This window comes from Gobio gobio, assembly GCF_949357685.1.
Source record: "Gobio gobio genome assembly, chromosome: 19".
In the NCBI taxonomy this organism is placed as follows: domain Eukaryota; kingdom Metazoa; phylum Chordata; class Actinopteri; order Cypriniformes; family Gobionidae; genus Gobio; species Gobio gobio.
This window is the reverse complement of record NC_137112.1, coordinates 13947879-13971944: the sequence shown is the minus strand read 5'-3', so window position 1 is coordinate 13971944 and position 24066 is coordinate 13947879. Positions and strand designations below refer to the sequence as shown.

General features: G+C 40.3%; 1 protein-coding gene across 1 annotated transcript in view; it reads left to right on the top strand.

The window, feature by feature from the left end:
• Positions 1-10038: 10038 nt before the first annotated feature.
• The window catches only part of nab2 (NGFI-A binding protein 2 (EGR1 binding protein 2)), a 30188-nt gene continuing 16160 nt past the window's right edge, over positions 10039-24066 (top strand). Inside the window, exons 1-3 of the mRNA XM_079844692.1 lie at positions 10039-10342; positions 13846-14756; positions 17152-17285. Coding sequence (XP_079700818.1) covers positions 13848-14756; positions 17152-17285 — 1043 coding nt within the window. The 5' untranslated portion in view covers positions 10039-10342; positions 13846-13847. The remainder of the gene's footprint in view (positions 10343-13845; positions 14757-17151; positions 17286-24066) is intronic.

Sequence of the window (24066 nt, the reverse complement as noted above, 5' to 3'; positions counted from 1 at the left end):
GTTAATGTGTAAAATATATACTTTTTGGATCCCCTGTTACCAATTAATGTCACATCTTATATTGCATTTGTTATATGTTCGCTACTTGTTCTGTTTTTCAATTAAAAATAAAAGAGTGTACCTTGGGAGAAAGTATCAGCTTTACCAATAAAAGATGATAAAATAAATTGCTCTTTTTGTCAGTCTTCTGTGGAAGACGCAATCCATTTCTTTTGGCAATACAGATACATTTTGGTCAGATATCTTAATGTTTATCCAATCTCATTTAGTAATTTTTTTCTTAGTATATTTTCTGGGTTGTTTAAGTACTCAAAAGAGAATAAAGAAAAACATTACACAGCCAAATGTATGTGTCCTGTAGCTAAATTACACACAAAAAACTCTCTTTACTATCAAAGTTGAACTGGATATGTGTATGGAAACAATCTGTTGTGCAAATCCTAAAGCAGTGAAAGCTACTTCTACATTCATTTTGTGTCCTCTTAAAGGGACGGAAGCATGACACCAATGTCTGTGTCACTAATGTTAATCAAACAACAAAGGGTGTTAAATAAATGTAGGCTATTTGTGTTTAATAAACCTACTGCACCTGAAAAACGTAGCTTATTTAATTTGCAACTCTATTGTATTTGTCCTATTGTTTGAAATTTGCTTGGTTCTTTTTTATATAACAAAGTAAAATAACTGATATATTTTGTTATTGTATGTGGTTATTATATTTCGACAGACAAACAGATGGATGGATGATGGATGGATAGATAGATAGATTTTTATGTATAGAGGGTATGCATTGACGTCACTTTCCCGTCGGAACACGCCCCCTCAGCCAGACTGATTGGTAGAAGAGCTGCGGCATGACTGGAGTTAATAGGGGAAAATGCGAGTAAAACAAACAAAGTAAACGTTAAGACTCCATATAGTGTTCCTTACAACTTACCAAAGATTCAGTGATCCATGGATATTGACATGCAGCCAGGAATCATGTTTTCCTGACATTTATGAGCCTGATTTCGATACATAAATATTTATCACTGTCAGTCATCATAATTTCGAGACTGAATCCCACATTTATATGCGGCTGGGTCTATGTACTGAAGCGTGTATGTGGCCGCTTGTCAAGAATGAAAAACAAAAGTTTTATTCAAATTCTGAATATATCATAGGCCTATTAATACTCTTTTTTATATTGTCAAGATTCAAGATTCAAGATTCAAGAGTTTTATTTGTCACATACACAGTTATATACACAATATACAACTGGCAGTGAAATGTAAACAGGTCCGCTCCATGGACAGTGCAAATAACAGTTACAAGAAATTAAAATAGAAATAGAATAAAATTAGAATAAAAAGTATTAACATAAGTAGAATTATAAATAAATCAAGTAAAAGATAAAAATAGGAAATAAGATAAAAATTAAAATATAAAAATTAAAATATAAAAATATAAAAAAATAAGTGGATATGATAAGTGAGAAACTGTAGACTTAGAAATAAGTGGTTAACATAAATATATATATATGTATATATAAAGAAGTATAATGTGCAAGGTTTATTACAGGTTGTTACGCAGTAACAATAGGAAAGTAAAGTGCAGTGCAATGGCAGTATGTGGATGTTAATGTTTAAACTGGATGTTTATGCGTGTGCGGGGGTGAAGTGAAGTCACGTGACTGAGTTCAGGAGTCTGATGGCCTGGGGGAAGAAACTCCTCCTGAGTCTTTCAGTCTTTGCCATCAGGCTACGGAAGCGCTTACCAGATGGCAGCAGGGTGAAGTGAGAGTTTGCAGGGTGATTAATGTCTCTGATGATTTTGGTAGCTCTACCTCTGCAGCGTTTGGTGTAGATGTCCTGCAGAGACGGGAGAGCTGAGCCTGAGATGCGCTCGGATAAGCGCACCACTCTTTGCAGGGCTTTGGAATCGTGACTGGTGCTGTTCCCGTACCACGCTGTGATGCACTGAGTCAGGACACTTTCTATCGCCCCTCGATAGAAAGTTTTCAGGATGGCTGGTGAAACCCTGAATTTCCTCAGCTGGCGCAGGTGGTACAGTCTTTGCCTGGCTTTTTTCACCTGTGTCTGGATGTGTGTAGTCCAGGTCAGATCCTCGGAGATGTTCACACCCAGGTATTTGCTCACTCTCTCTACCGGTGTCCCGCTGATCATGAGAGGGGAGTATGACCGATGCTGTCTCTTCCTGAAGTCCACAATCAGTTCTTTGGTCTTGTTAACATTCAGAGAGAGACAGTTGTCCTGGCACCATGATGTCAGTTGCTCCACTTCGTCCAAGTATGCCGTCTCATTGTTGTTGGAGATGAGACCCAGGACAACAGTATCATCAGCAAACTTGATGATCGAGGTGGAGCTGTGTGTGGACAAACAGTCATGGGTGTAGAGAGAGTAGAGCAGGGGACTCAGCACACAGCCCTGTGGAGCTCCAACACTCAGGGTGATGGAGGTGGAGGTGAACTGGCTCTCACCGCCTGGGGTCTGCCAGTGAGGAAATCTTCAATCCAGAGGCAGAGAGAAGAATTCAGGCCTAGATCCAGGAGTTTGTGTGTTAGCTTAATGGGAACTATGGTGTTAAAGGCTGAGCTATAGTCAATAAATAGCAGCCTGACATAGTTCCCACTTTTGCTGTCGATGTGAGTGAGGCAGGAGTGAAGGACGTGAGAGATGGCATCTTCAGTCGATCTATTGGGACGATAGGCAAACTGAAGAGGGTCCAAAGTGTCAGGAATGGAGGAGCAAATGTTGTTTTTAATGAGTCTCTCAAAGACCTTCATGACTAAAGATGTGAGAGCCACTGGACGATAGTCATTTAGGCAAGAGGGTTTACTGATCTTAGGTACAGGGATGATGGAGGATCGTTTGAAGGAGGTGGGGACAACAGATGTAGCAAGGGACTCGTTAAATATGGATGTAAAGAGCCCTGCGAGCTGATCAGCACAGGACCGCAGAACACGACCTGAAATACCATCCGGCCCAGCAGCTTTCCTGACATCCACACGTTTGAGTGCCCTCCGAACCTCGTCCTCCGAGACAGAGATCACGTGACCGTTGCTGCTCTGAGGGACTCTCTCTGACGCGTCACTCGCCGGAGTCGCGCTGCCGCGATTACCATCAAAGCGAGCGTAGAAAGAGTTTAACTCGTTCACCAGCAACGGATCAGCTCTCACCTCTGCAGAGGATTTAGTTCCAAAAGCACAGATGGTCCTCAGTCCCTGCCACATCCGCCGGGAGTCGTTGAGTTGGAAATGAGATTCCACTCGGTCTTTATAGCGGAGTTTTGCGGCTTTAACGGCGCGCCGGAGGGCGTAACATGAAGCTTTGTAATCCCTCATATCCCCCGTTAGGAGACCGGCATTGTACGCGATATCATCAGCAGTATCATCAGCAAACTTGATGATAGAGGTGGAGCTGTGTGTGGACAAACAGTCATAGGTGTAGAGAGAGTAGAGCAGGCATAGAGTACGCGGCATTGTATGCGGCATTGTCTAGACCAGAGGTGTCCAATCCTACTCCTGGAGGGCCACTGTCCTGCTGAGTTTAGCTCCAACCCCAATTACGCACCTGTACCAGCTAATCAAGGTCTTATTAGGCACACTAGAAACTTTCAGACAGGTGTTGAGGCAAGTTGGAGCTAAACTCTGCAGGACAGTGGCCCTCCAGGACCGACTTTGGACACCCCTGGTCTAGACAGCATGCAAAGAGCGCTCCCTTTATAATCACTAAGAGCCGTCACTCATTCAATGAACGATCTCACACATGTTTGTTATCTTAATCAGTGAAGCAACTACACAATGAATCTCTTATTTACATAATGTCTACACTTAGCGAGGATTAGTGCACGTGCAGAACTCAGAACTGGACAAACACTCCAGCGGTGAGTGGATAATAACTTCAACATCTGTGATTGGCCATTGCGTTCAGGAAATCAACAACATGTCTGTGATTGGCTACATTACTCACCGAAGTGAAAACACGTTAGAAATGGAAACAGATACGCAGATAAGAGTCTTTTGCCAATAATAATTTTTTGCTAATAATTTCTAAGAAGAAAACAGATCCTAGACCAGCAGTGTTGGGCAGCTTTTCCCTCTAAAAGCAATCAGTAGCAGAAGCAACAATGGCAGTGGTTTGAGTGAGAAAATTACACGCTATTATCAAGTCCGTCTCCCTCAGTCTGGAGGGGGGCACAGGGATGTCCGTGGGGAAGCCAAGACTCCCCGACCCCCCCTCTGGCGGCAGGCCTGGTTTTGCAGCAATTTTTGGTAAACAGTACAGCATAGTGTGCATTGATTATTACGTCAGCCATATTTACAGGATCATTTTATTATGGAGAGTGATGGAAATGCAACATTGTTAACATTAATGTTAATGTTTTTCTTGTATTTAGCTCTCAGGTATTCCTTACTAATTGGTCACACTCATACTCGGTCAAATAGACCATACTCCTTAACTATTTTTCAGTTAAGTCAAGTCAAGTCAAGTCAACTTTATTTATATAGCGCTTTTAACAATGTAGATTGTTTCAAAGCAGCTTTACAGTGTTAAACAGGAAAATAATGCAGCATAATTTTATTCAGCTGTATAGCCATTCTGGAAAAATTTCAAGTATCATACAGTGACAGTGTGGGCTTTAGATTAATAATTTGATCAGTAATTTAGTTTAAATGGTTAATTTAGTTTATTATTTAGATGTATTTCGATGTTTAGTTGAAAAATTTAGTGTCCCCAACTGAGCACGCCAAGCCAGAGGCAACAGTGGCAAGGAAACCAAAACCCCATTAGGTGACCTAATGGAGAAAAATAAACCTTGGGAGAAACCAGGCTCAGTCGGGGTGCCAGTTCTCCTCTGGCCAATTAACAAACAGCTTATTATTATTATTATTCTGGCAGTTTTACAGCTCGGAGGTCATAATAGATCAGAATATTCGAGGGACCGGGGGCAACATGCTGGAGACGGGTTTATTGAGGATGATGTTGATTAAATAATTATTAAAGTGCAATATTCGAATGATCGGAGGCAACACGCAGGAGACGGGTTTATTGAGATGCCGTGTCGATGAGGCAGTTGCAGGGGGAGTCTAATCACGGTCTCCCAGACACTTCGGGGTCCTGTGTTGGTCTTCTCTGGGCGCAGGTCCACCATCTGATCTGGATCCAGCTGACTGCAGTAAACCTCGGGATAAAACAGAGAGACTAACATTAGCGTAGATGCCATTCTTCTGATGATGTAACGAGTACATCAGGTGTTATGGGAAGTGTTCCCGGTTCCGGCTGACCTAGTTAATGCAGCCTAACAATCATTTCATTGAAAAAGTGTTTTATGTGTATGCCACAGTAAAGAGATGTGTTTTTAGTCTAGATTTAAACTGACAGAGTGTGTCTGCTTCCCGAACAATGTTAGGAAGACTGTTCCAGAGTTTAGGTGCTAAATAGGAAAACGATCGACCGCCTGCAGTTGATTTGGATATTCTCGGTATGATCAACTGGCCAGAATTTTGAGACCGCAGTAGACGTGATGGAGTATAATATGTTAAGAGCTCGCTCAAGTATTGGGGAGCTAAACCATTTAGTGCTTTGTAAGTAATAAGTAAGATTTTAAAATTTATGCGATGTTTAATAGGCAGCCAGTGCAGTGTTGACAGAACTGGGCTAATATGGTCATACTTCCTGGTTCTAGTAAGAACTCGAGCTGCTGCGTTTTGGACCAGCTGGAGTTTATTTATTAAGCGAGCAGGGCAACCACCCAGTAGAGCATTACAATAATCTAACCTTGAGGTCATGAACGCATGAACTAACTGTTCAGCATTTTGCATTGAGAGCATGTGCCGTAATTTAGATATATTTTTAAGATGGTAGAAAGCAGTTTTACAGATGCTAGAAACGTGGCTTTCAAACGAAAGATTGGTATCAAAGAGCACACCCAGGTTCCTCACTGACGACGAGGACTTGACAGAACAGCCATCAAGTGTTAGACAGTATTCTAGGTTACTACTTGTGGAGCTTTTTTGTCCAATAATTAAAAATTCAGTTTTTTCTGAATTGAGTTGCAGGAAATTACCAGTCATCCAATGTTTTATATCAGCTATGCATTCCGTTAATCTTGTGAATTGGTAAGTTTCTTTAGGGCGTGAAGAAATATAGAGCTGAGTATCGTCAGCATAACAATGAAAACTAACGCCATGCTTCCTAATGATATCTCCCAGTGGTAGCATGTACAGGGTGAAGAGTAGCGGTCCTAGCACTGAGCCTTGCGGTACTCCATACTGAACTTGCGATCGGTGTGACATATCTTCATTTACTACTACAAACTGATAACGGTCGCATAGGTATGATTTAAACCATGATAATGCAATTCCACTAATACCTACATAATTTTCGAGTCTATTCAAAAGAATGTTGTGGTCGATAGTATCAAATGCAGCGCTAAGATCGAGTAACACTAATAGAGAGATACAGCCACGATCGGATGATAAGAGCAAATCATTTGTAACTCTGACGAGAGCAGTCTCAGTGCTATGATACGGTCTAAATCCTGACTGGAAATCCTCACAGATACCATTTCTTTCTAAAAAGGAACATAATTGTGAAGACACTGCCTTTTCAAGTATTTTTGACAGAAAGGGTAGATTTGAGATTGGTCTATAATTGACTAAATCTGTAGGATCAAGTTGCGGTTTTTTAATAAGTGGTTTAATAATTGCCAACTTAAAAGTTTTCGGTACATATCCTAATGACAAAGATGAATTAATGATATTAAGAAGAGGATCTATGACCTCTGGTAGCATCTCTTTTAATAGCCTAGTCGGTACAGGGTCGAGCATACATGTTGTCGATTTTGATGATTTAACGAGTTTAGCCAATTCTTCTTCTCCTATAGCAGTGAATGAGTGTAATTTTTCCTCAGTGACACTACAATGCTCTGTCTGATGTGATGCTGTATTAGACGGCTGCATGGTTAAATTTTTTTTCCTAATATTATCAATCTTACATGTGAAGAAGTTCATAAAGTCATTACTGCTGTGCTGTTTACAATCATCAGAAGTTGAAGCTTTATTTTTGGTTAATTTAGCCACTGTATCGAATAAATACCTTGGGTTGTGTTTGTTTTCTTCCAAGAGAGTTGAGAAATAAGCAGATCTAGCAGTTTTTACAGCCTTTCTGTATGTGATCATGTGCTCTTTCCACGAATTACGAAATACCTCTAATTTTGTTTTCTTCCAGCTGCGCTCCATTTTTCTGGCTGCTGTTTTAAGGGCCCGGGTGTGCTCGTTGTACCACGGCGTTGGACTATTTTCTTTAATCTTCTTTAAGCGCAGAGGAGCAACTGTGTCTAAAGTACTGCAAAAGAGAGAGTCAATAGTTTCTGTTGCAACATCGAGTTCTTCTATACTATCTGGGATGCTGAGCAGATGATACTGATGAGGGAGATTATTTAAAAAGCAATCTTTAGTAGCGGCAGTGATTGTCCTGCCATTTTTAAAGCGAGGGGGCGGCTTTGCAACCTTAGCTAAATTAAGTATACATGATACTAAGTAATGATCTGAGATGTCATCGCTCTGCTGCAGAATTTCAACGGTATCAACATTTATTCCATGTGACAATATTAGGTCTAAAGTATGATTATGGCGATGAGTGGCTCCTGACACGTGTTGCCTAACTCCAATAGAGTTTAGTGTGTCTTTAAATGCTAATCCCAATACGTCTTTTCCGTTGTCAACATGGATATTAAAATCACCAACAATTAGTACTTTATCTACGGCCAGTACTAACTCTGATAGAAAATCAGCAAATTCTTTGATAAAGTCTGTATTATGCCCAGGTGGCCTGTATACAGTAGCTAACACAAATGTTGAACGGGTTTTATCATGTACACTACATAGCGTTACATAAAGCACCAAAACTTCGAAGGAATTATATTTGAAACTAGACTTCTGAGTAATACTGAAGATATTATTATAAATTACAGCAACCCCTCCCCCTTTACCTTTCAGACGCGGCTCATGTTTATAACAATAATCTTGGGGGGTGGACTCATTTAAGGTAATGTAGTCGTCAGGTTTTAGCCAGGTTTCTGTCAAACAGAGCACATCTAGATTATTATCTGTAATAATATCATTAACAATAAGCGCTTTTGGGGAAAGGGATCTAATATTCAGCAACCCAAGCTTTATCAATTGTTCATCTGTATTATATATTTTGTTTATTTGTTGGACGTCAATTAAATTTTTACTGTTGAATGGTTTTGATGTTTTTTTGTATTTACTAATTCGGGGAACAGACACAGTCTCTATATGATAATATCTAGGTGAAAGAGTCTCTATGTGCTGGGATTTATCTGACTCCGGTAACGTGAGACAGCTAGCAGACGGTCGGTTTAGCCAGTTTGTCTGCTTCCTGACCTGGGCCCTAGTGAGTCAAGGTTTAGCTCTAAGACTATGTGCCAGATTACTAGAGAGAAGAGCGGCACCACCCCAAGAGGGATGGATGCCATCCTTCTTCAACAGGTCAGGTCTGCCCCAAAAACTTTTCCAATTGTCTATGAACCCTATGTTATTTTGCAGACACCACTTAGAACCAAAGTTAAACCAAAGATCTCCTCAAAATATTCAATAAATATTACACTCTTAAAAATAAAGGTTCTTTAGCAGTGTGTATGGTTCCATGAAGAACCGTTAATATCCAAAGAACCCTTGCATTGCACAAAAGGTTCTTTAAACTATAAAATGCAAAAAATGTTTAAAAAAAAAAACTTTCACAAAATTGTTCTTCAGGGAACCAAAAATGGTTCTTCTATGGCATCGCTGTGAAAACATATTTTTGGTTCTTCCTGGCACCTTTATTTTTCAGAGTGTATTGAACTAAAATATAGAACATTTAATTTTAGTTAAATAAAATGTATTGAATATTTTGAGGAGATCTTTTGGTAGCTACTAAATACTATTTGTGCAATAATTATGGTCCAGACCACTTACAATATTTTTTTTCTAATATTTGTATTATTTATATTACAATTAGTGTAGTAATTAAGGTTAAAATAGAGAATTCCATTGCAAAGAGGCAAATTAGAGTCATTTTGTGGCTGGAAAGATAATAATTTTAATTTGTAATGCCATTGTTTACCCACTAGGTGCCTGTACGGCTCTTTAATAAATATACATGTATTTAGTCTAGTTGCTAAAAAAACTATTGCAGATCATAACTGCTTATTTATTTTTAGGTTTTGCATTTTAATAAATATTTAGACATGATCAAACACTGGATTTCTTTAAATGTGAAATTTTAAAATGTTAATGATACCTACAGTAGGCTATATAAGCACACACAAGTGAATATTAATGAATGCGAGCAAATATAATTTAAGCTAAGAAAAGTTTCAAATAGTGCTAAAAAGGCAAACTTATTTTTCCAGTAGGTAGGCTACAGTAGGTTATACATGATACTGAATCAAAATCGAAATCGACCCCCTTATTTCAAAGATAACAGTTTATGTATCCATAGTAGCCTAATATAAAAAAAGTAGGCCTATTCTATCGTATAGCCTATAGGTAATAATTCTATAAAGGTATATTGAAAATATAAACTTAAAAGCATTTGTTAAGTATCAAATAAAAATGATGAATGATAAAAAGCAATAAGTCTTAAATCTTAAAAAAAAATCCAGCCAGCGTGTGCAGATCAGACTGACGTGAGGTGCCGGGGAATCCCGCTGCTCAAGCCGCGTCACTGAGCCGTGATCACCGCCCACAGACATGGTGATCTCCGGCACTCATCCACAGCTGACGGGCTGCATTCATATTAGCTCGTGTGTTAAATCAGCTGCTTATTATTATTGGGTTCTGTAATGCTGTTTAGGCTCCTATCCTAAACATTTTATACAGACATACGCTTAAACAGTGAAACGGACAGAATTCCCCCTGCTGTGAGAGTCGGAGAGGAAGGCGCTTCCCCCTGAGCTCAGACCGGAGAGGAAGGCTCTTATTCGGTCAGATGGCGTGCCGCAGTCCGCCCACGCGTTTCTCGCGCCCACACAGGCAGCGAAAGGAGCGTCATTAACTCACCGCTCCTGCCAGCACAGCAGAGCATAGCCGAGACAACACAAGAGTTTCAAGAACATTTCAGTCCAATCTCACATCTGTAGAATAAGGTCTAACAAGCACAGAAAATAAATATAAATTACGTGTTTACGCGTAAAGTCTATAAAAATAGAACGAAAAGTTTGATAGGCTTTGAACTGAGTTACAGCAGCGCAAATCTAGATCCCGTCGTTTCGGTGACTGAAGCTGAAGTTTCTGCTGGATCCTGTGCTGGAATCTGTCTTGAAGCCTCTCGAGGTGAGTAGAATAGGCTACACAACTACTCACGAGTCATGTACACTCTTAAAAACAGAGGTTCCTTATGGCATTTATTATTAAATGAAGAACTTTTAACATTCATCCTTTCCACTGCACAAAACATAGCCTACTTCATAGTGGGAAAGGGTTCTTGACATTTTGTAAATGTTCTTCATACTAAGACAAAAATGGTTCTTTGAAAGGTTAAAAATGGTTCTTCTATGACTGTTCCCTTTTTGGAACCTTTATTTTTAAGCGTGTTACTATCTTTATTTTAAATCATCACAGGAAAATTACTACTGACTGTATTTAACAACAAAACTCAGCAACACTATTGCTGGATATGAATGCCTTACACAAACTAGCCCATTATTTGTGCATTTGAATAATTTTAAGAGATGTAGCCTGTATGTTTTACAATAACTGTAAACAATGAATGTTTTTTGCCTGAGGGAAAATGCAGCTTAAGGCTAAAAGGGCTTTAATTCACTTTTTTGTAGTAATATTAGATTGAATTAAACCGATCTCTCGCATGTTTTTCCTGTGGTACTGTCTCTGAAATGTCTAGATTTTTAGATGACTGGATACATCAGTGTAGTTGAGTGAAGGATGAAATAATGAAGCTTTCGCAAACCAAATCTCTCTCCTGCTATTATTATAAAGCAGAAGAAATGAGAACAACCGTTACTGCATATTTCACTCTTAAAGGCATAGTTCACCTACATTTACTCATGCTGAAGTTCTTTCTTTTTTGGGAGTAGCATCTGCCTGCAAACCCGGAGAATGCATTTTTAGGACCGCAGTTCTAGGACCCTATGATTTAGTTGTTTAATTGATTAAGTTTAATTGATATATTGTCCTAACCAACCCCTAGCCCTAAACCTACCCATTGGTAACCCTGTTGAAATATTTAAACTGATTTAAAATGGGCTGTTTTGTTAAAAATAAGGTGGAAAAAGTTTGAATCAGGTCTCCTCCGTTTGGAGTACAGTTGCCGATGGCCCTGTCACAAAAAAACTTTTTCTTGGTCTAGAAATGCATTCCTGAAACTGCGGCAGTCCTAAAAGTGCAGCCTCCGGTATTGTCTCAAGTCTCAGTTGTCCCCTGAATGTTTCTGTGAAGTGTCAGCTCAAAATACTCCACAGATAATTTATTATACCATGTTGTAAATGTCCATTTTTGAGTGGAAGGAAAAACATGCTGTTTTTGTGCATGTATCTTTAAATGCAAATAAGCTGCTGCTCCGCCCCCTATCCAGAAGACGGCGGAGCCTGTACAGTTCACGCCTCGTAGCTTAGAAATCTAGACGCACCCTAGCGGCAGAACATTTATTTTGCCGCGAGCTGTTAAAACCAAACTATGGTCAGGCCAATCACAGCGTGTGTAGAGTCGGTGGGCGGGCTTAACATAATGACGGCACGTCACGGCAGAGTTGCGGAGGTTCTGCGTGTTACTCGTAAACAAAGAAGCTGACGAACAGCGGTCTTTTGAATCGCCTTTGGCCGCGACTCTGGAAGACTTGGAGTTAAGCTTTTCTTTGAGAAAAGAACAAAGAACCGCACTGAAGTCAATCTTAAGAAAATAAGATATTTTCGAAGTTTTGCCTACCGGATACGGCGAAAGTCTATTAACTAACGTTAGCTCGGCTTCACCTTCTTCTTCGCTCTGGTTGGATGTGGCGCTCATGGCGCTATCCAATTGCGTGCAGAGGGAATTTGAAAGACAACCGTTTATCCCGCCCCTCGGATTGAGCCCTGCCAATGGTGGGTTTCCAGACCCAACATCTTGATGGCTACATGCCTCGGGTACTCAGCCAAAAACTAAAACACCTGTTTGGATTTGATGATCATCTCTATCGTGCTCACGCTCACGTGACATTGCAGTTTTTCATCATCATGAAAGTTTATGATGTTTTAAAGCCATATCAGTCTAAATTTATGATATATGGTTTTCTGAGCGCACACACAGAAAGCTGGATGTCAGACGGAGCGTCCCCTGAGTATTAAAAGGTCTCTTTCACATCTTATTGCGCTTAAACTGTCAAACACACACAAGGTTATGTCAAAAACACAGTTCACAAAAACACAGTCCGTTATGTCTGTGAACGTAAAGAAATCACATGTGTGTGTTAGATCTGTGTATTAAAGTGACAGCAGTGCAATACACAGTACCTACTGCTATATATGATGTTAATATGAATCAAACAAGAGAACAACAGAAAATCACTCACTGCTCTTGACTGAATAACTTTAGTAGCTTTAATAAGAATACATTTCTTACTTGAATGCTCTGGTGAGGAGATGAACATGGCGGACTGTGTACAGCTCACTGAGGGGCATAGCTATGTAAATAGGGTGGAGTCTGTCAGCAGTAGTGGGCGGCGCCTATGCTAATAGGGCAGGGTCTGTCAGCAGTCGTGGGTGGGGCCTATGCAAATGGCTTGTTCTGAGACATGGCTTATGATTTATGGGGATTAAAAAAAAGGAGTGGGTGGATTTTTACCATTATAGGGTGGTTGTGTACACACGGCCGAGACATTTATGTTCAAACACCATGTAAAAGTGAATTTTGCATAATAGGTCCCCTTTATTACATGATGTTAGCTAACTGTGTGATTTGTATATGTCCATTGCTGAAATTCATTACTTGGACACAGTCACCTCTGATAATAGATCACTCTAAACTGTAATGTAGACACATGCATTTTCTGTAAAGATGCTTTGAAAATGATATGTATTGTGAAAAGCGCTGTACAAATAGATGTGACCTGTGCTGGCAAATTGAGTGGGAATGCGCACGGGCTAATTTCACGCTACAGGCAAATCAAGTGAAAAATGTCAAATTTGAGGTTTTCACAAAAAAATTTCATTAAACCCACGTCTAGCGATCCCAATGCACCAAATAGCAATAAAACATCTAAAAGTATCATTATTTGTATGTTTTCTGAGTGGAAACACTGTACAATATTATGTCAAATCAATATTTATTTTTGATTATATGTGGCCTTGTAATAAGTGGCATAATGTACTAGCAGCTATTCAGCTACCATTGAATGAAATGTGTCAGCTGGTTGATATTTATTCTGTATGTTTTTATTGCAAGATGTCCTCCTGTTTCCTGTGCACACAACAGTTATACCATGTTCACTCCCAGGATTTCATTTATCACAATTGTCTTACTTGCTTAGAAACTTCTAATAGTCTGGAGTCCTGTTTATATTTTAAAGCAAGCACGTGCGTGACCAAAAACGGTCCGTTATGCTGATTTATATTGCAAACTTTTTGATTGTTAAATTCACTATCATAATTATAAACACACTTGATTTGTAACACAAATAGTTTTACTGTTTACTGCAATAAAAAAAAAAAAGTAATAATCAACATTTCATGTGTAATTCAATGTGCTACTTGCCATTTCTCTGTAATTACCATTTCTTACTGAAATGCTGCACCTTTTTGATATACATGATACTAATGACATGCTTTGTGGGAATCCTTTTGCAGCCATGTCACTACCACGGACGCTGGGCGAGTTGCAGCTCTACCGAGTTTTACAAAGGGCCAACCTGCTGATGTACTATGACACCTTCATCCAGCAGGGAGGCGATGATGTCCAACAGCTATGTGAGGCTGGCGAAGAGGAATTTCTGGAGATCATGGCACTAGTTGGCATGGCCACAAAACCCCTGCACGTGCGGCGTTTGCAGAAGGCTCTGCGCGACTGGGCAGCAAACCCAACGCTGTTCAACCAACCGCTGACCACCGGTGTGGCTCCCTGTGGAGTCCCTCTCCTCAGGATCGACAGCACCAGTGCTGCTGGCTCAATGCTTATGGGTGCAAGAAAATCTTTAAGCAATGGTCAGCCAGGCTCTCCATGTGAAAGAGAGGAGGTAGGATCTTGCCTTACGCCACTCCGAGATAACAGTCCAAAGAGCCCCTGCTCACAGGCCTCTCCTGTACCTCCAGACCATCTGTACAGAGAAAAACTGTCCCCCATGGACCCTCACTGGCTTAACCCTGAAATGTATGGAGCCGTTGAGTTAGATGAAGACCAGCCCATTTCCCCGTTGCCTTTCGCTTGCCACTCGCGTCTTCTGGGTCCTCCGACGCCTACTTCTTCTTCCTCGTCCTCCTCCTCTGTGGCCTCTCCATGGCCTGGAGGTCAGCTGGACCCAGAGACCATTAAAGCCGTGGAGGAAAGCGTTGATCGGCTTCTAAGAACCATGCCGCAAGCCGATCAAACTGAAGTAAAGACACTTTTGAGACTCAATAAGAAAATGGCCAAGACAGTAGGACACATTTTCAACCTGGAAGCTCATGACAAGAGCAAAGAGGAAGAGATACGCAAATACAGCCTGATCTACGGGCGTTTTGACTCCAAGAGGAGGGAGGGGAAACAGCTCACCCATCATGAGGTTTGTTAAAGAGAACATTTTGAAGAAGTTTGACAAACTTTATGTTGGCTTCAGAAAGCCTTCAACTCACAAGCAGTGAGTTGAAGCAGTTTTAAGTTTGAAGCAGTTTTAAGTTTTAAGGTAGTTTTAAGTTTGAAGGTTTAAAGTTTGAAGTGATTTTAAGTTTAAAGTAGTTTTTAAGTAGTTTTAAGTTTGAAGCAGTTTTCAGTTTTACATTTTAAGCAGTTTTAAGTTTGAAGTAATTTTAAGTTTGAAGTAGTTTTTAAGTAGTTTTATGTTTTAAGCAGGTTTAAGTTTGAAGAAGTTTTTAAGTAGTTTAATGTTTGAAGCAGGTTTATGTTTGATGCAGGTTTAAGTTTGAAGAAGTTTTTAAGTAGTTTAATGTTTGAAGCAGGTTTATGTTTGATGCAGGTTTAAGTTTGAAGCCATTTTAAATGTGAAGGTTTTAAGTTTAAGTTTGAAGCGGTTTTATGTTAGAACATTTTAAGTTTAAAGGTTTGAAAGATTGAAGTGGTTTTGAGTTTGAAGCAGGTTTGAGTTTGAAGCAGTTTTAAGTTCGAAGGTTTTAAGTAGTTTTATGTTTGATGCAGGTTTAAGTTTGAAGCGGTTTTATGTTAGAACATTTTAAGTTTAAAGGTTTGAAAGTTTGAAGTGGTTTTGAGTTTGAAGCAGGTTTAAGTTTGAATCAGGTTTAAGTTTGAAGAAGTTTTTAAGTAATTTGATGTTTTTGAAGCAGGTTTATGTTTGATGCAGGTTTAAGTTTAAAGTCATTTTAAATGTGAAGGTTTGAGTTTGAAGCAGGTTTAAGTTTGAAGCAGGTTTGAGTTTGAAGCAGGTTTAAGTTTGAAGCAGGTTTAAGTTTGAAGGTTTTAAGTAGTTTTATGTTTGATGCAGGTTTAAGTTTGAAGCAGTTTTATGTTAGAACATTTTAAGTTTAAAGGTTTGAAAGTTTGAAGTGGTTTTGAGTTTGAAATAGTTTTAAGTTTGAAGCAGGTTTAAGTTGGAAGCAGTTTTAAGTTTGAAGGTTTTAAGTTCTATGTTTGAAGCAGGTTTATGTTTGATGCATGTTTAAGTTTGAAGTGGTTTTATGTTTGAAAGTTTTAAGATTAAAGGTTTTTAGTTTCAAGTAGTTTTAAGTTTAAAGGTTTTATGTTTGGAGTAGTTTTACATTTGAAGCCATTTTAAATTTGAAGGATTTGTTTGAAGTAGTTTTTAGTTTAAAGTAGTTTTAGGTTTTAAGCGGTTTTAAAAGCTTAAAGTTTGAAGCCCTTTTGGTCCCCCTTTATATTAGGTGACATTAACTACTATGTACTTACATGAAAATATATGTACAATGTACTTACTGTGTTCATATTGTATTGCAAAAACGTGCGGATATTGCGGTGGGATAAGAGTAAATTTAGGGACTGATGTGGTGGTATGGGTAAGTTTAAGGGTAGGGTTAGGTGTAAGGGATGGGTCAATTATAATTGAGTGTAATTATAAATGTAATTACAGAAATGAATTACAGATTTTTGTCAAATGTAAGTACAATGTAAAAACATGTATGTACACAATAAGTGCATTGTATCAAATGATTAATTTAAATGTAAGTACATATTAGTTAAGGCCACCTAATATAAAGTCGGTCCGCACTTTTTAGTTTAAAGTAGTTTTAAAAGCTCAAAGTTTGAAGGTTTTAAGTCTCACAGATAGATTGCTATGTGGTTGTTATGGCGCTCTGTGTGGCTGCAAGGGCATTGCTATGGTGGCATTTGTTATGGTGTCCTGGGTGGATGCTAAAGTGTTGTTAGGGTGTTGCTATGCAGTTGCGAGGGTATTTGTGGCTGGTTGCTTAGATATTGCCATGTGGTTGCTAGGGTATTCTGGGCAGTTGCAAGGGAATTGCTAAGGTGTTCTAAGTGGTTGCAATTTGAGGTGGTTATATTTTGAACAAATTGTAAAGATAGGAGTTGTAAAATGGACAGCAAATTTTTAAACACAACTAAAGTATCATCTTGTCTCTACAGAAATGAGCCACATTCAAAATAAATTAAACTGATCTGCTGTAAATATCTTGTATTTAGTGGTTTTCTGAGTGAAGCATTACTACTACAGTATATTACTAAACTCCTAATCCTAAGTATTAAACCTTGACAAGTAACTCATCTTGAACCCTAGCTTGGGAGCTGATTGAGACGCAGCCCAGGTGTAACATTTCTGTAGCTCAAAACAGCCCTTTCATTCAATTCCTTGATTCCTGTTTACAATTTTAAAATGCAAGATCTTGTTGTAAATATTTAAGCTACTTAAATTTTTTTTTTAAAGTTTTTGCCGTGACTTAAGCACTTTGATAAAGCTCAGATGATCCTCTAAAATAACATCAAAGTGTAGATTCTAATATTTCCACTTTCAGATGCTCATCAATGAGGCGGCGGCTCAATTCTGCATCCGTGACAATGCTCTGCTGTTACGCAGAGTTGAACTGTTCTCATTAGCACGACAAGTGGCGAGAGAATGTGCCTACACCTCAACATTCAAATATAACAGGTCAGCAACGACTCTTACTGAGACTTTGAATTTTGTTCAAGTTTAGTTTTGTATTTCACATTTTGATGATGTTGTTACATATATTATGGTATATTTGAATGTTATAGATACAGACTTACAAATTAATGCATACACAGTATATACAGCTCAAGAAAAAATTAAGACACAAAATTATCCTTTTTTTTAGATTTACAATTGTAGGTATGTGTTTGAGCAAACTGAACATTTTTGTTTTATAATGTAAACTAGTCAAAACATTTCTCCCAAATTCCAATGAAAAAATGGGCTGGTTGCAGTGTTTTCAGACCTGGAATAATGGAAAGGGAAGTGTTCAGCAATCAGTATTTGGTGGAATAACTCTGATTTCCAGTCACAGCTTTCATGCATCTTGCATGCTCTCCACCAGATTTCACATTGCAGTTGAGTGACTTTATGCAATTTCTGGAGCAAAAGTTTAGTTTGATGCTTTTGGCCATCCATCATCCTCTTGATCACATTCCAGAGGTTTTCAGAGGGGTTCAGGACTGGAGATTTGGGCTGGCCGTAACATTAGAATGAACCTCCCTGGTTCTGCTTAAGCTCAAATGTGCTGCGTAAAACGAGAATGAACCTCATTGGTTCTGCTGAAGCTCAAACGTGCTGCGTAACACAAAAATGAACCTCATTGGTTCTGCTGAAGCTCAAATGTGCTGCGTAACACGAGAATGAACCTCATTGGTTCTGCTGAAGCTCAAACGTGCAGCGTAACACGAGAATGAACCTCATTGGTTCTGCTGAAGCTCAAACGTGCAGCGTAACACGAGAATGAACCTCATTGGTTCTGCTGAAGCTCAAACGTGCTGCGTGACACGAGAATGGACCTCATTGGTTCTTGCTGAAGCTCAAACGTGCTGCGTAACACGAGAAGAGACCTCATTGGTTCTTGCTGAAGTTCAAATGTGCTTCGTAACACGAGAATGAACCTCATTGGTTCTTGCTGAAGCTCAAACGTGCTGCGTAACATAAAAAATTAACCTCATTGGTTCTGCTGAAGCTGAAACGTGCAGCGTAACGCGAGAATGGACCTCATTGATTCTTGCTGAAGTTCAAACGTGCTTCGTAACACGAGAATGAACCTCATTGGTTCTGCTGAAGCTCAAACGTGCAGCGTAACACGAGAATGGACCTCATTGGTTCTTGCTGAAGCTCAAACGTGCTGCGTAACACGAGAATGGACCTCATTGGTTCTTGCTGAAGCTCAAACGTGCTGCGTAACACAAAAATTAACCTCATTGGTTCTGCTGAAGCTCAAACGTACAGCGTAACACGAGAATGGACCTCATTGGTTCTTGCTGAAGCTCAAACGTGCAGCGTAACACGAGAATGGACCTCATTGGTTCTTGCTGAAGCTCAAACGTGCTACGTAACACAAAAATTAACCTCATTGGTTCTGCTGAAGCTCAAACGTGCTGCGTAACACAAAAATTGACCTCATTGGTTCTTGTCAAAGCTCAAACGTGCTGCGTAACACGAGAATGAACCTCATTGGTTCTTGCTGAAGCTCAAACGTGCTGCGTAACACGAGAATGGACCTCATTGGTTCTTGCTGAAGCTCAAACGTGCTGCGTAACACAAAAATTAACCTCATTGGTTCTGCTGAAGCTCAAACGTGCTGCGTAACACGAGAATGAACCTCATTGGTTCTGCTGAAGCTGAAACGTGCAGCGTAACACGAGAATGAACCTAATTGGTTCTGCTGAAGCTGAAACGTGCAGCGTAACACGAGAATGAACCTAATTGGTTCTGCTGAAGCTCAAACGTGCTGCGTAACACGAGAATGAAACTCATTGGTTCTTGTCAAAGCTCAAACGTGCAGCGTAACACGAGAATGGACCTCATTGGTTCTTGCTGAAGCTCAAACGTGCTGCGTAACACAAAAATTAACCTCATTGGTTCTGCTGAAGCTCAAACGTGCTGCGTAACACAAAAATTAACCTCATTGGTTCTGCTGAAGTTCAAACGTGCAGCGTAACACAAGAATGGACCTCATTGGTTCTTGCTGAAGCTCAAACGTGCTGCGTAACACAAAAATGAACCTCATTGGTTCTTGCTGAAGTTCAAACGTGCTTCGTAACACGAGAATTAACCTCATTGGTTCTGCTGAAGTTCAAACGTGCAGCGTAACACGAGAATGGACCTCATTGGTTCTTGCTGAAGCTCAAACGTGCAGCGTAACACGAGAATGGACCTCATTGGTTCTTGCTGAAGCTCAAACGTGCTGCGTAACACAAAAATTAACCTCATTGGTTCCGCTGAAGCTCAAACGTGCTGCGTAACACGAGAATGAACCTCATTGGTTCTGCTGAAGCTCAAACGTGCTTCGTAACACGAGAATTAACCTAATTGGTTCTGCTGAAGCTGAAACGTGCAGCGTAACGCGAGAATGAAACTCATTGGTTCTTGTCAAAGCTCAAACGTGCAGCGTAACACAAGAATGGACCTCATTAGTTCTTGCTGAAGCTCAAACGTGCTGCGTAACACGAGAATGGACCTCATTGGTTCTTGCTGAAGCTCAAACGTGCTGCGTAACACAAAAATTAACCTCATTGGTTCTGCTGAAGCTCAAACGTGCTGCGTAACACAAAAATTAACCTCATTGGTTCTGCTGAAGCTCAAACGTGCAGCGTAACAGGAGAATGAACCTCATTGGTTCTTGCTGAAAGTCAAACGTGCTGCGTAACACAAAAATGAACCTCATTGGTTCTTGCTGAAGTTCAAACGTGCTTCGTAACACGAGAATTAACCTCATTGGTTCTGCTGAAGTTCAAACGTGCAGTGTAACACAAAAATTAACCTCATTGGTTCTGCTGAAGCTCAAACGTGCAGCGTAACAGGAGAATGAACCTCATTGGTTCTTGCTGAAAGTCAAACGTGCTGCGTAACACAAAAATGAACCTCATTGGTTCTTGCTTAAGTTCAAACGTGCTGCGTAACACAAAAATGAACCTCATTGGTTCTGCTGAAGCTCAAACGTGCAGCGTAACAGGAGAATGAACCTCATTGGTTCTTGCTGAAAGTCAAACGTGCTGCGTAACACAAAAATGAACCTCATTGGTTCTTGCTGAAGTTCAAACGTGCTTCGTAACACGAGAATTAACCTCATTGGTTCTGCTGAAGTTCAAACGTGCAGTGTAACACGAGAATGGACCTCATTGGTTCTTGCTGAAGCTCAAACGTGCAGTGTAACACGAGAATGGACCTCATTGGTTCTTGCTGAAGCTCAAACGTGCAGCGTAACACGAGAATGGACCTCATTGGTTCTTGCTGAAGCTCAAACGTGCTGCGTAACACAAAAATTAACCTCATTGGTTCCGCTGAAGCTCAAACGTGCTGCGTAACACGAGAATGAACCTCATTGGTTCTGCTGAAGCTCAAACGTGCTTCGTAACACGAGAATTAACCTAATTGGTTCTGCTGAAGCTGAAACGTGCAGCGTAACGCGAGAATGGACCTCATTGATTCTTGCTGAAGCTCAAACGTGCTGCGTAACATGAGAATGAAACTCATTGGTTCTTGTCAAAGCTCAAACGTGCAGCGTAACACGAGAATGGACCTCATTAGTTCTTGCTGAAGCTCAAACGTGCTGCGTAACACGAGAATGGACCTCATTGGTTCTTGCTGAAGCTCAAACGTGCTGCGTAACACAAAAATTAACCTCATTGGTTCTGCTGAAGCTCAAACGTGCTGCGTAACACAAAAATGAACCTCATTGGTTCTGCTGAAGTTCAAACGTGCAGCGTAACACGAGAATGGACCTCATTGGTTCTGCTGAAGCTCAAACGTGCAGCATAACACGAGAATGGACCTCATTGGTTCTTGCTGAAGCTCAAACGTGCTACGTAACACGAGAATGGACCTCATTGGTTCTTGCTGAAGCTCAAACGTGCTACGTAACACGAGAATGGACCTCATTGGTTCTGCTGAAGCTCAAACGTGCAGCGTAACACGAGAATGGACCTCATTGGTTCTTGCTGAAGCTCAAACGTGCTACGTAACACGAGAATGGACCTCATTGGTTCTTGCTGAAGCTCAAACGTGCAGCGTAACGCGAGAATGGACCTCATTGATTCTTGCTGAAGCTCAAACGTGCAGCGTAACACGAGAATGGACCTCATTGGTTCTTGCTGAAGCTCAAACGTGCAACGTAACACGAGAATGGACCTCATTGGTTCTTGCTGAAGCTCAAACGTGCTGCGTAACACGAGAATGAAACTCATTGGTTCTTGTCAAAGCTCAAACGTGCAGCGTAACACGAGAATGGACCTCATTAGTTCTTGCTGAAGCTCAAACGTGCTGCGTAACACGAGAATGGACCTCATTAGTTCTTGCTGAAGCTCAAACGTGCTGCGTAACACAAAAATTAACCTCATTGGTTCTGCTGAAGCTCAAACGTGCAGCGTAACACAAGAATGGACCTCATTGGTTCTTGCTGAAGCTCAAACGTGCTGCGTAACACAAAAATGAACCTCATTGGTTCTTGCTGAAGTTCAAACGTGCTTCGTAACACGAGAATTAACCTCATTGGTTCTGCTGAAGTTCAAACGTGCAGCGTAACACGAGAATGGACCTCATTGGTTCTTGCTGAAGCTCAAACGTGCTTCGTAACACGAGAATGAACCTCATTGGTTCTTGCTGAAGCTCAAACGTGCAGCGTAACACGAGAATGAAACTCATTGGTTCTGCTGAAGCTCAAACGTGCAGCGTAACACGAGAATGGACCTCATTGGTTCTTGCTGAAGCTCAAACGTGCTGCGTAACACGAGAATGAACCTCATTGGTTCTGCTGAAGCTCAAACGTGCAGCGTAACACGAGAATGGACCTCATTGGTTCTGCTGAAGCTCAAACGTGCAGCGTAACGCGAGAATGGACCTCATTGATTCTTGCTGAAGCTGAAACGTGCAGCGTAACGCGAGAATGGACCTCATTGATTCTTGCTGAAGCTCAAACGTGCAGCGTAACACGAGAATGGACCTCATTGGTTCTGCTGAAGCTGAAACGTGCAGCGTAACGCGAGAATGGACCTCATTGGTTCTTGCTGAAGCTGAAACGTGCAGCGTAACACGAGAATTAACCTAATTGGTTCTGCTGAAGCTGAAACGTGCAGCGTAACGCGAGAATGGACCTCATTGGTTCTTGCTGAAGCTCAAGCGTGCTGCGTAACACAAAAGTGAACCTCATTGGTTCTGCTGAAGCTCAAACGTGCTGCGTAACACAAAAATTAACCTCATTGGTTCTGCTGAAGCTCAAACGTGCAGCGTAACACAAGAATGGACCTCATTGGTTCTTGCTGAAGCTCAAACGTGCTGCGTAACACAAAAATGAACCTCATTGGTTCTTGCTGAAGTTCAAACGTGCTTCGTAACACGAGAATGAACCTCATTGGTTCTGCTGAAGCTCAAACGTGCAGCGTAACACGAGAATGGACCTCATTGGTTCTTGCTGAAGCTCAAACGTGCTGCGTAACACGAGAATGGACCTCATTGATTCTTGCATGTCAAGCGAAAATGCTTGAGCTTCGGTTTACCACAACTGATGTGTGAGTTGATGAAAGTTTAAATGTGAATAAAAGCCTAAATTCAATCTGTTCATCATATAAAGCAATCAAGTCTCTTCAGAAAATTTTGACTAAACCGCTCGATTCATATGTGTTAGTTTCACGATCTCTTTATGAACTTTTTGAAGTGTCAAAGTGGTAGTTGCGTAGCTGTCAAAGGACGGGTCAGAGAGCTCTCAGATTTCATTAAAATATCTTAATTTGTGTTCCAAAGACGAACGAAAATCTTACGGGTTTGGAACGACATCAGGGTAAGGATTTTTGGATGAACTACCCATTTAAGCACAGATGAATCAGACGGATTCTGAAGACCCAGCCCCCAACTCCAGACCGGACCCCAAAGACGGGTGGAGAGCATTCCAAGGTGCATGAAAGCTGGGATTGGGTTATTCCACCAAATACTGATATCCAAACTTTTCCTAAGTTAAAACATTAGCATTGTGTTGTTTAAAAATTAATATGAACTTATTTTACCTGCATTCTTTGACTTCTTTTTGACAAGTTGTCATTTTCTCCAAATAAATGCTTTAAATGACAGTATTTTTATTTGGAATCTGGGAGAAATGTTGTCAGTAGCTTATAGAATAAAACAAAATTGTCCATTTTACTCAAACACATGCCTATAAACAGTAAATCCAGAGAAATTGATAATTCTGTAATATGTCTTATTTCCCAGAGCTGTACATGGAGAGCTGTTCCACAGTTATAAGCAAAATGTTCAGATTTCATGACCAGTAGGTAGCGCTGTCTCCAAACTGCTCAGGTCTTGGTTGTGATGACTTAAACCAAGTTTTATTTCATTATCTCGCAGCATTGTGAAGATAACCTCATGTATTTCTGGAGTGCTTTCTGTTGAATTTGACTCATTACATGAGAGGGGTTTGATTATATCAAATAGCTTTGAAGATGATATGAGCTAAATTTGGTGAAGATGATCTAACGCTGTAGGAAATATGTAATCCATGGTTTGTGTTTGACTTGGCACAAGCCCAATAATAATAATAATTTAAAAAAACGTTTCAGAACGTAGGGTGCAAAAACATAATAAAAAAATCATAAGTGCAAATTTGAACTGTTGAGATAGAGACCAGAAATTTGAAGATTTAAAGGGATAGTTCACCCAAAAAGGAAAATTCTGTCATTTACTCACCCTCATTATGTTCCAAACTTGTATGAGTTTCTTTCCT